Consider the following 12935-nt stretch of genomic DNA (forward strand, 5'->3'; position numbering starts at 1 on the left):
GTGACCCCACACTTGGGGACAGAAGGCTAGAGAGTCAGAAGTTGAGCTCACCCTCAGCTGCACAGTGAGGTGAGGATGTCTGGGAATTTACAGGTCTCAAAATTTTTTTTCCTTCACTTTATGAGAAGGAAATTTGAAGACAGGACATTGCAGAAAGACACGCCTCACTCTCTGTAGGCACTGGTTCCTGCGGCCTTTAGACCATCATTACTAGAGTATACTTCCACTGCAAATTAGTAAAATGAATCACTATTGAGTGTATCTATGTTTTAGTAAAATTTCAAATCTCATCAAGATAATAACTTTAAAAATGAAATAAATGGACAAGAATTAACTGCAATTCATTCGATCAAAATGTTTGTCTGCCAAAATTTTAAAAACTCATATTCCTAATTAAATACTTCTATTTTAACATGTGTAATTTTAGTTAAAACAGAAGAACCTGAATGAATAAAGTTAAATTATCAATTTCAGCATCTATTTTCTTTGCTATAATAAGAAACTGACATTGATAAATGTTAACAAAAACTTAGTCAGACACTGGAAAATCTGTACATGCCACTGTTCAAAGGGTTTTAAGGCTGAGATGCTCAGGGGCTATGGTGGGTTAGTAGTATCAGGAGCACAAGAGGGCTGCTGTTCTGAGACCAGACCATCCCGCCCCACCGCCAGCCACCACTCACCGCATCTGTGAGGCCTCCACTGGCAGTGAGACGCTGGTGGGCATGCTGAGGTTCCCTTGGGGCACTGCAGGGGGGATGGGTTTCTGGGGCCGACGAGGTCCACGCCGTCTCTTCTTCTTGTGTTTTTTGGTAAGTGCAGGGGGCTTCGTTTTTTTCCTAGGCTTCCTCTGTTGCTGGTGCTGAACTTTACGGGAGTTATCTCCTCTCAGGAAATTATCCTTTGAAATGAATAGAAGATTTTTAAGAACCTTCTCCACCCCGACTCCTGGTATGTTAGTGCACAGCAAGGTGACTGGTGGATGGCCATCCTCTATATACTTCAAGACCAGAAGAAAGCTTAAAGTTTTACTACAAAGCAATGAAGAGTTGGGGCTGCAGTACACCGCCTGCCCAGCATGTGCAGGGCCCTGAGCTGGAGCCCCAGTACCACACAAAACCAGGTGTGGTGGTGCACACCAGTAATCTAGGCCATGAACCAGAAGGCAGCAACAGGCCACAGGCAACCTGGGCTATACAAGACCCTGCCTCAAAAAAAAGGAGAGAGTTAAGTATTTGAAAGATATGTTTCACCCAATTTAAATATTGTATAAGATGGAAACATCACATCATTCTAATGATAATTTTTGTCTACCAGTCAAAACAAATGTATCTAGGGCTAAAGATAATAAGTCTTGGTGGTTAAGATAAGAGTACAGGCTGCTCTTCAGAGGACCAGGGTCCCGTTCCCAGCACCCACATGGCAGCTCACACCTGTCTGTAACTCCAGTCCAAGGGAACTGACACCCTCTCCTAACATTCCCAGGCAGGAAGCACTCACGTAGTCCCTATAGGTACATGTGGGAAACACTCATACACATAATATAAAGTTAAATAATGATCTAAAAACCCTAAGATTATCTGGGAAAAACTTAACTATCAAAAATATTCTCTTAATACTATATATAATGCCTAAAACTATATATAATAAATAAACAAAACTTTTAACTTAATTCACAATTCACATTAATCTCTCCCTTCGGCCACTCTCCCCCCACCCAACCCCAGATATACTGCAATTGTGGAACAGCACCTAGTATGTGCAAGTCTAGGGTTGATCTCCAGCAAAGCCAACACACAAATGAGACATAAATACAACACTCAGAAATGAGTAACAGATTTTAAAGACATGGACAGAAAAGGTCATCCTAGGCCAAAAGAAACAAGGACAAACTGATAAGGTAACTGGTAGAGGAGCTCTAATACACGATTCTGAATATGCTGATTTTAAACATTAATAGGCAATGAGACTTTTCCTTCTTTTTCTTTCCATCTGGAGAAGTCACTTTTAAGGAGGAAACATGACAAACGTGTTAAGAGATGAGCCAGCCTGCTACCTATAGAGGGATGAAGGGGAGGGGGGTGGATATATGTCAGGGCGATACTTTGGGGAGGCAGAGACTTGCATATCTCTCGACTTGGCTGAGCAGTCAGTTAAGCCAATCAGTGAGTTCCAGGTTCAGCGAGAGAAGCTGTCTCAAAAACTAAGGGTGAGAAGAACTGAGAAAAGACAGCCAACATAAATCTGGCATCTACACATGCAAGAGCACATACACATGAACAGGTGTATGTATACACAAAAGCATATAGAAAGCTGGGTGTGGTGGCTCTCACACCTGTAATCTTAACACTCAGGGATCGCTAAGGCACATCATTTATGAGTTCCAGGCCAGCTTGAGCTAGAGTGAAACCCTGCCTCAAAACAGGAACAACAAAACCCAGAAAATTATTCTGCATTCACATAAAGCCTAAATAAAGTAAGAAAAATGCCCTCATTTTAAATGTATTTTAATTAAATAGAAAAGTAAGTACTTGGGAGGCAGAAGAGGGAGGATCTCTGTGAGTTTGAGACCAGCTAATCTACAGATCAAGTTCTAGGTCAGCCAGGGCTACACAGAGAAACTCTAGTGTTAAAAAACTAGAAGGAAAATAAATCCAACATTTCTATATGAAGTTTAGTATTTGTGATGGTTTGCTTGGCCCAGGGAGTGGCACTGTTGGGAGGTGTGGCCTTGTTGGAGTAAGTGTGTCACTGTGGGCATGGGCTTTAAGACCCTACTCCTAGCTGCCTGGAAGCCAGTATTCTGCTAGCAGCCTTCAGATGAAGATGTAGAACTCTCAGCTTCTCCTGCACCATGCCTGTCTGGATGCTGCCATGCTCCTACCTTGGTGATAATGGACTGAACCTCTGAACCCGTAAGCCAGTCCCAAATAAATGTTATTTTTATAAGAGTTGCCTTGGTCACAGCAGTAAAACCCTAACTAAGACAGTATTCACATTTTTCAAAACATGATCCTAAAAACGAACTAACCAAAAAAGTTCTTAGTAAGGCCAGAGTGTTAACAAGGGAACAGACCAGAAAGTCGGCCTCTCTGCCTAACAGTACCCTTAGCTAATGGCAAAGCCAGAGCTGCAAACCAGTTGCCTGGTCCATGATACCAAGGCATGCTAAAACCACACCATGCTCAGAGAACACTTTATGACTTGCCTTCCTTGGCCTTGTGGTCCAGAAGGCACACAGCACAACTGATTGATAAATGAAAATATAGCTCAGGTCTGAGGGGCTTGTTTTTCATGCTGGCATCAAACCCAGAACCCATTCATGACAGACAAATACTCTACTGCTAAGCTACAACTTCACCCCAAATCAATCCCATTTTAAATAATTACATAACTCAAATATTTGACTAATTCAAATGTGTCTCTCCTCCAAATTATTCTAAATTAATTAGGATTCACAAGACCAACATTAACAAAAGCAATAATTAAGGTCAACAAAATTATAGAAAGGCTTGGTATTTTGCCTAAACTTTATTAAATATCCAGATCATTCCCAGAACTGCATATAAAAAAACAAAACTGAAGGCAAAGATGGAGTTCATAAAACCTGCTATGTATTAGAAAATATATCATTTATGAATGAGACATAAAGAATACTGATGGATGATTTTTAAAAAGCATCTTATCTAAGTAATAACAGGTTTGGTACTACTCTTTTTTGCTTTTTTGGGTTTTTTTGTAGCCCTGGCTGTCCTGGAACTCACTCTGTAGACCAGACTGGCCTTGAACTCAGAAATCCGCCTGCCTCTGCCTCCCAAGTGCTGGGATTAAAGGCGTGTGCCACCATTGCCTGGCTCTCCACACCCCCCCCCAGCCACCCTCCCCCCCCCCCCCCCCCCGCCCAGTTTGGAACTTCTCATCTGAATCACTGACCATCAGTGTTTTCAGGGTTTTCATTATTTGCATATAATTTGCATATGAAAATCCTTATCCCAGAGATCTAAAAATCAGAATCTGGAAGGCTCCAAAACATGTACTTTTTGAGTGTCATGCCATCTTAGAACCTCACAGATTTGGGGTTTCTGGATTAGAAATATTCAAACTGTACTAAGTACTCTTTGAAAAACTGGGGGTTTGGTTTTGTTATGAAAAGGGCCTCAAATTCAGGGATCAATACAACATTTTGAAATGTTTTAGGCAAAGGCAACACAACATAGTGTTTCCAGTACTTGAAAGCACTTTTTGTCCAGAACTTCATTAGTGTCTTACTTCTTAGCAGAAATAGTCACCAGCAGTTTGAAAGCCCCAACTGCAGGGTGCAAATGCTAAACTTACCATCTTTTTGGCATGTTCTTCACACAGGGGCGTCTGGTGTGTAATGTCAAACACTGGCACAGAGCACTGCTGTCCGTCTGCAAACTTGGCAGTGCAGCTGGAGAAGAGCTGCTGAGAGCGGTTCAGGAGGATGTCTGGGGTTTGCAGTCAGGAAGAAAACACACTCAAATCGTTTAACTCTTTGTGTCTGAATAAAATCTGTTACTCTCCTTGTGGTTTACAAGCAAAAACTGCACTGCCTATACCAATTCAACAGGGGGAAATTCTGATGGAGTCTATTTAACTAACAGGCTCTCAGGCAAATCTCCTTTATGGCCACTCGGAATCAACTTCTGTAATGTGAATAAGAAATATCACTATCGGGCTGGTGAGATGGCTCAGTGGGTAAGAGCACCCGACTGCTCTTCCGAAGGTCCAGAGTTCAATTCCCAGCAACCACATGGTGGCTCGCAACCATCTGTAACAAGATCTGGCGCCCTCTTCTGGAGTGTCTGAAGACAGCTACAGTGTACTTACATATAATAAATAAATAAATCTAAAAAAAAAAAAAAAAAAAGAAATATCACTATCTTGTTAACACCTTCCTGAAATCCCTACTAAAAAGACTGTTCCAAAATCAAAGCTGACTTTTTCCTTTTAGGTATTTGATTTATCTGTGAGTGTTGGCCTGGATGCTTACATGTACACCAAGTACCAACCGCACTGGAATGCATGACTGTAAGCTACCATGGGAGTTCTGGGAATGGAAACAGGGTCCTGACAGCAGGAACAAGCACTCTTAACTGATGAGCCACCTCTCCAGCTCCTAAAGTCAGCATTTAAAAAGAAAACTTTCCCTTAGACTACTCACCAAGGAGAATGAAAATTTCAATAAAAAACCCACCTGTTCAAGGTTGAAATTTTCATTTACAGAACCAAAATAAAACTCACAAATTAATGACAAAAATTAACTTGAAAGTCTTATTGAAAATTGAAATGTCTAGGGCCTTTTGTTTTGTTGTTTTTTAGATAGAGTCTTGCTATATGGCCTAAGCTAGCCTTGAACTCATGACTATAGAGTAAGACCACCTCAAAAGACCCATCAAAAAATAAATAAATAAGAAAACAAAGAAAGGTTCATCTTTTAGCTGCTGAACCATTCCATGTTTGACCTCTGGGCTGAGGGCAGGGCTTGTCAGCAAGCCTGAACGCAGCATGAGACCTTCCATTCAATTTCCAGTACCACCCCCCGCCACACACACACACAGATTTATATCCTATTTAGAAAGTCTATGTGGGTTTGTTTCCCTTCTGGTTTAGACTGGTTATATATATATAAACTAAACTGCCTGGGAAGACTCAATGTGAAGGACAGAAAGGAAGGCAGGGATGCAAGTGTAGGAGCCGGCTGTGAGAGGATCTGGAGGTCACCCAGCCTCAGAGTGGGAAGCCAATCTGGGAGGCAAGAAGAGACCCTGTCTCTAGGAGAGAAGGAAGGAAGGAAGGAAGGAAGGAAGGAAGGAAGGAAGGAAGGAAGGAGAAACACATTCATCCTGATTCACTGTTACAGACTTGTAATTCCAATAACTGGGAGGGCGAATCAAGTTTCAGGACAGCTAGGGTTACATAGTGACATAGTAAGGTTATAGCCTATTTTATTATATCTCAAATAAATAAATACAAAATGAAGATTGCAAATCAGCTCTGCATAGAAGTCCAACCTCTCTCTCTGACACAGATCCTCAGCTAGAATGAGATGCCTGTCCCTTCTCCACTTGTGAGACAGCAGAATAACACAGTTGATGTGCTCAGGGTCTCGCCTGTACAAACTCAGTGTAATGAAATAAAATATACAACGACATAATCGGGATCTGATTCAGAACTCTATGAAATTAGAAAGTATGTAAAAATTATTCTGAGGGCTGGAGAGATGGCTCAGGGGTTAAGAGCACTGGCTGCTCTTCCAGAGATCCTGAGTTCAATTCCCAGCAACCACATGGTGGCTCACAACCATCTGTAATGATATCTGATGCTCTCTTCTGGTGCATCTGAAGACAGCTACAGTGTACTTACATATAATAAGTAAATCTTTAAAAAAAAAATTATTCTGAACATGAAATAGCTTTTAGTTTACACGTTTTATGTCCAGACATTGTGGTGGTGTACACCAGGAATCTCAACAGTGAGGACGCTGAGGCAGGAGAATCATGAGTTTGAGACCAACCTCAACTCTATGGTGAAGTTCTACTTCAAAATCAAGGCAGGGAGCACCCATTTGATTTTACAATGATGTACTGTGGGAGAGCATTTGCGTAGCGTGCAGAAGACTCTGTTCTACTCCCAGGACCACTGAGGCTAAAGTATACAGTCTGGTGGCAGTGGTGCAGGACAGAAGTAGGTGGATCTCTTAAGAGTTCTAGGCCAGCCTGTCTAAGATTGAGTTCCAAGACAGCTAGGGCTACACAGTAAAATCTTCTGTCTTGAAAAAACAAAACAAAACAAAACAACAAAAACAGCACGTGTCCCCCAAGGGTTTAGTACCTTCAATGGCTGCTTATTGACGTGAAAAGGATACGCTGGAAACAGTGTCTGGTGAAGGGAAGGGCCTGCTTTGTGCACTGTTCGCCCTTCACTGTTCCACTACATGCTGCTGGCTCCACTTCCTTCAACTTGGTCTGGCGAAGGCTAGGGACAGAAAAATATAAAATTCATTTTAAATGCTCTAACAATTCAGAGTAATTTTTTTTAAATGTTGACCTCACTATCTTATTATTTATATGTGTGTGCATCCATGAACATAGACACAGCAAGCCTGTGAAAGTCAGAACAACTCCAGGGAGTTGGTTCTCTCCTCTTCCATGTAGGTTCTGAGGATCAAACACTGGTCACTGGGTTGGGTGGCAAGTACCATTACCCACTGCCCATCTCCATGGCCCCCAGGATAATTTTCTTGAACATACACACTCTAACTATCTTTACTATACACAGTTATTAAAACACAAATATGCAGTAAAGTCAGCAGGGATTACAATTGTCAAATGTGTTATTTTACTGACCAACTAACATTCAAGGCAAATAGCTATATCACAGCGGTTTTCACATACACTTATCTGGTCATTTGTGTTTCTCTTGTTTTCTCTTGGCTTACTGCCCTTACCTCCTGAGTCCTGGGATTAGACCGTCTATCTTGGTTTTTTGTTTTGTTTTGGCTTTTGGGGACAGGGTCTCTTTATGTAGCTCAGGCTAACCTAGAAAGCACTATCCAACACAGACTGGTCTCAAACTCACAGCAATCCTGCTTCAAACTCCCCAGTGATGGGATCACAAGGATAAGCCATGATGTGCAGTTTGTGGGGCAATGAAGACCCAGAAACAGACAGACCTTCTTCACTATGTGACAATTTACACAGATTCTCTTAAGCCTCACTGACTTCCTCACTTAAGAAGCAGAGACAGTAAGCACCTTTAGCTGGCAGGACTGCCTGAGAAGAGATTTGACACAACTTTACCATTCATGAAGAACAGGGAGAGGGGGGTACACAGTAATCAGTTGAGCTAGTTATCAGTCTCTACTCTTATCAATCAGAACTATTTGGATACCTAGTGCTAATAAACAGTAAGTCTGCAAAGACACCTGTAGAGGGATTTTAATCTAGCAACATGGCTAGAATACAGACACACCCTTAGTACATACCTTTAATCCCAAACAATGAAGGTAAAGTTAATTTGTAGAAGGAAGCATCCACATTTGAAAGTGATATCTAATTGAGTAGCAGGCAAACCGAAGAATCAGAAAAAGATTTGACAGAATAGGATCTGCCAAACTCTCAAGAGAGAAAGAGAAAAGAGAGGCTACTTAACAGAGAACAAAGCAGAGAGAGGAAAAAGGAGAGGGTAGTTTTACTGGGACAGTTGTAGAGACAGGTTAAAGAGAGTACAAGCTAGACACAGGTGAAGACATAACAAGCCAGAGAATGAGAAGGAACCAGAGGAGATTGTCAAAGTTAGTATGAGGCCAAGTAGAACAATTCAGTCAGAAGCTGAGAAAAGCCAGTTTGAATCAGTCAGCTTGGAGAAGAGCTTTGAGCCAGCCAGCTGAGTTGAACCAATCCCCCAGAGTTCAAAGAGAACTAGAAAGTTTAAGTTTATTCAGCAGTAAGTCTCAGAGGCTGAAAACATTCTAGGCCTAGATAAGATTGTAAAGAGGCTAGCAGCTTCCAGGACTAGGTACAGGTTAGCAGACCAAGGCAATAAGCCTTGGAGACAGCAACTATATCAGGTAAATAAAAATTATTTTTACAAACACCTTAGTGTCAAATGGGAAAGGGGATGTGAATATTCTGAAATGGTTTAAGCTTCATACATCCTTCATACATTCCTCATACATACATCCTTCAAAATGTGTTCACTTTGAAATACTTATAAGGCTTGCTAATTTTTGCAATTCTATGATTCACGTTTGAATACTATCTTAACTTAGATTGCTTGTTATATAAGCATGTAAACTTCTATCTCGTCTGCAAGCAATGTCTGCATTAGGCTCTACATAATTAGGCTCGACACTGGGAGGCAAGGTTATAGCAGTAGCACTAGGAAAGTGATGGCAGCAGGAGGAGCGGGAACTCAGGGCAGTTCTGGCTACGAGACTCTGAAAACACAAAGACTTCTAAGGACCAGCAAGGTTAGGCAAACGTCCTGCCCCAAGTCTAGAGTCTGAGCTTGATCCCTAAAACATACATGGTAAAAGAAGAGAACTCATAGTTGAAATTTGCCCCCCCCCCCCACACACACACGCATGCACTAGAATGCAAATTTAAGAGTAGAAAAAGACTTTACAAAGGTAGAAAAGTGGATGATTGGAATATCTAATATCCTAATATCTTGCTGGGAAGAGTGGCAAGGGCCTTTAACCCCAGAACTCAGAAGGTAGAAGCAGGTGATTCCTTTACCTACTAAGTCATCTTGCTGGTCCTTAATTTTGAGGCCAGCCTGGTTTATATAAAGAATTCCAGGCTAGTCAAAGCTACAAAGTGAGACCCTGTCTCAAAACAAACAAACGAACAAACAAAAGAATATTAAATTTCTTTTCTTTTTGTTGGTGCTGGGATTGATGCTAAATACCATGAGCATACAGACAAACCGTCAATGACCAACCCACAACTTCATCTCATCTTGACAATATATTTCCCACTACCCCAAGGAAAGATGTTTATACTATCAATGTTAGCCTATAAAAAATGTACAATTTTTCATAAAGAAAGCTGTATTATATTAGCAGCTATGCCCCAAATTGCTTGGTCTAGATTTTATACCACATGGTACTCAATATAAAACAAATAATTTCACTGAACATTTTAATAATCTGCTGAGCTATCTACCAAGCCCAATGTGCAATATATTTCCTTGTTTCTTTCTTTTCTTTTACTAAAACAAACAAAATAGTCTCATGTAACTCAGGCTGGTCTTAAGTAAGCTCACTATGTAGCTAAGAATGACTGAATTCACCAGGCAGTGGTGGTGTACGCCTTTAACCCCAGCACTCAGGAGGCAGATGCAGGCAGATCTCTGAGTTCGAGGCCAACCTGATCTACAGAGTGAGTTCCAGGACAGCCAGGGCTACACAGAGAAACCCTGTCTTGAAAAACCAAAAAAAATAAATAATAAATAATAATGACTGAATTCCTGAGCCTACTTCCTAAATTCTGGGATTACAAATTTGCAACAATCTCTCTCCCTCTCCCTCTCTCAGTTTAGCAATCTGTCTCATAAATCCAAAGTCAGAATTTTATTATCTCTATGGATAAGTTACAATCACTATGGTATTAAATACAATATTATCCAAATAGCACTAATAAAACAAAGAGATTACTGTGTCATTAATCATGGGTGATGAGATTAAAGACAAAGTGACATTAAGTCAGTGTGAAGGCTGTAGGGAACCATCTGGAGAGGCTCTCTTTGGTTTGTTTGTCTGTTTTGTTCGCCAGTACTGGGACTTGAACTTAGAACCTCTCACTTTCTGGTCAAATATTCAACCACTAAGCTATATTCCCCAGCAATCCAACTTGGTATTTTATTATTTGGTAACACATCATTAACTTAAAAAAAAAAAAAAAAAAGCGCACTGGTTGGTTTGGGAGGTGTTCTGAAAACAATTTATTAGTCAGAGAAAAGGCTGGAGGCATGGCTCCCAGTGCACTGTGATACCGGGGTTAACTACCCAAAAGGAAAAGTAAGATGCAGTTTTTAACAGTACCAGATTGCCTCAAACTCATTGTACAGACCCTTACACCTTTGACAAGATCATTATCATATATTAGAGCTGAATGAGGTATACAAAGCCTACTTACATAACTGAGTTATGCTGCAGATATAATTTCTACTGATATTATGCAGTGAACAGACATATCATAAAGCATTAGGAAACAACTTTTGAACTGAGTCAACTGTCAAATAGAGAATAGGCCTCCGCTGGGCAGTGGTGGCGCACGCCTTTAATTCCAGCACTTTGGGAGGCAGAGGCAGATGGATTTCTGAGTTCGAGGCCAACCTGGTCTACAGAGTGAGTTCCAGGACAGCCAGGGCTACACAGAGAAACCCTGTCTCGGAAAAACTAAAAAAAAAAAAAGTGTTTGTTCTGTGTTTTGTCTGCATGTGTGTCTACTCACCATGTGCATGCCTGATGTCCAAGGAGGCCAGGAGAGGTTATCAGAAAATACATAACTTAATTATTATAAAATTTCCTTCATCAAAATGCATAAGTGATTTTTAGTATTTAGATTTTTTAACACATTATACAAACGCTATTAAACTGTATTTTAAAATGAATTAAGGAGAATGGCCATGATATATTTCTAAGAAGAAAAACTGGGTACAGATCTTTTTGTTTTGTGCAGGGTTTGTTTGTTTAGGATATGGTCTTAACCAGCTGGCTGGACTTGAGTTCATGACCTGCTGGTCCCGGCACACACAGTGCTGGAATTACAGGTATGCGATATAGGAAGAATCTCTTGTGTACTGTATGCAAGCATCACCTGTCAATAAAAATCTGATGGCCAATAAGCTGAGGCAAGATTAGAAGGTGGGACATCCACAGAGAGAGGGGAACTCTGGGAGAGAGTCAGTTACCGAAGACTATTTAGACCTGGACTTGAGGAAGTTGGAGTATGAAACTGAGGAGAGGGAACTAGCCACACGTCAGTCACAGAATAGTTAGTGGGTTAATGTAAGTTATGACCTGTGGGAACAGGCCTAGCTTATGGCTTAGGCATTTTTTAATGAATAACAAGTATCCAAGTTGTTATTGAGGAACTGAGACACTGGTGAAAAAACAGAGAACTTTTCAACAATACAGGTCAATTTTAACTTAAATACATAAAACAGAAAAGTCTAAAGACTGATACCTATATTATACAGTCACCAAAAACTCTGTTTCCCTAGGTTTGTGACATGCGCATGGAATCCCAGTACTTCTGAGACTGAGAATAAGCAGCAGGAGTTTAAGACCGGCCTGACTATGGATGTATGTATTTATATATTGACCCAGTGAGACAGCAAGAGGACAAAAAGAAACATAACCAACTCCTGTGAACATGAGGTAATGTGCATGTTAAAAGAAAGCAGCCGGGCAGTGGTGGCGCACACCTTTAATCCCAGCATTCGGGAGGCAGAGGCAGGCGGATTTCTGAGTTCAAGGCCAGCCTGGTCTACAGAGTGAGTTCCAGGACAGCCAGGGCTACACAGAGAAACCCTGTCTCAAAAAACCAAAAAAAAAAAAAAAAAAAGAAAAAAAGAAAAAGAAAAAGAAAAAAAGAAAAAGAAATTATAACTAACACAAGTAAAATGTGTTTTATTATAAAATAAAAATATTAGATTATGGTTTTAAAAAGATATAATTTTTTAAAACAATAATTATTAATTTAAGTAACAGGAAAATTTTAGGCGTTGCAATTTGTTTTGTTTTTGTTTATTTTTTTTTAAGATAGCCAATATTGTCAGTCACATGAAATGGCATCTGCTATAATGTCAGTACTCAGGAGGCTGAGGCAGGAGGATCCAGAGTTTGAAGCTGGCCTGGATGACACAGATTCACAAGTTAACAAGCAAGAGAAATAACATTCTCAAATCTCTTCAATGAATCAATTCCAATGCAACTCGAGGGATCAAAGAAGCAGTAAATGCTTTCATTCCTCTGTCAGTGCAAGACTGTGTGTGCTACTGTTCCAGCAGTGACGCCCTCCCCACGAGAACATGCCTCTCGCAAGGATCTCTTTCATCCCTCTCCAGAAGAGGAGAAAAGGAAACACAAGAAAAAGCGCCTAGTGCAGAGCCCCAATTCCTACTTTATGGATGTGAAATGCCCAGGATGCTATAAAATTACCACAGTCTTATGTGTTGGCTGCTCCACTGTCCTCTCCTCTGTCAGCCTACAGGTGGAAAAGCAAGGCTGACAAAAGGATGCTCCTTCAGGAGGAGGAAGCAGCACTGAAACTCCCTGACTGAAGATGAGTGGGAACCTTCCCAATATGTGTGTGTGTGTGTGTGTGTGTGTGTGTGTGTGTGTATCTACTGTGCTACCCTACCACTGGGGTAGCACTCCTGAACCAAACATCACACTCAAC

General features: G+C 40.9%; 1 protein-coding gene and 1 pseudogene across 8 annotated transcripts in view; one reads left to right on the forward strand and one right to left on the reverse strand.

The window, feature by feature from the left end:
* Nucleotides 1-12935, reverse strand: part of Ino80d (INO80 complex subunit D) — a 62425-nt gene that overhangs the window by 12503 nt on the left and 36987 nt on the right. For all 8 annotated transcript variants that reach the window (XM_021169692.3, XM_021169608.3, XM_029474906.2 and 5 more), the window contains 3 exons: nt 6890-6999; nt 4336-4469; nt 684-901 (listed from right to left, as the gene is read on the reverse strand). In XM_021169692.3, the coding sequence (XP_021025351.1) occupies nt 684-901; nt 4336-4469; nt 6890-6999 (462 nt within the window). The remainder of the gene's footprint in view (nt 1-683; nt 902-4335; nt 4470-6889; nt 7000-12935) is intronic.
* Nucleotides 12354-12802, forward strand: LOC110307977 (small ribosomal subunit protein eS27 pseudogene; annotated as a pseudogene).

The sequence above is a fragment of the Mus caroli genome, unplaced genomic scaffold (genome assembly GCF_978045245.1).
Source record: "Mus caroli unplaced genomic scaffold, Mus_caroli_1 scaffold_1, whole genome shotgun sequence".
NCBI lineage: Eukaryota > Metazoa > Chordata > Mammalia > Rodentia > Muridae > Mus > Mus caroli.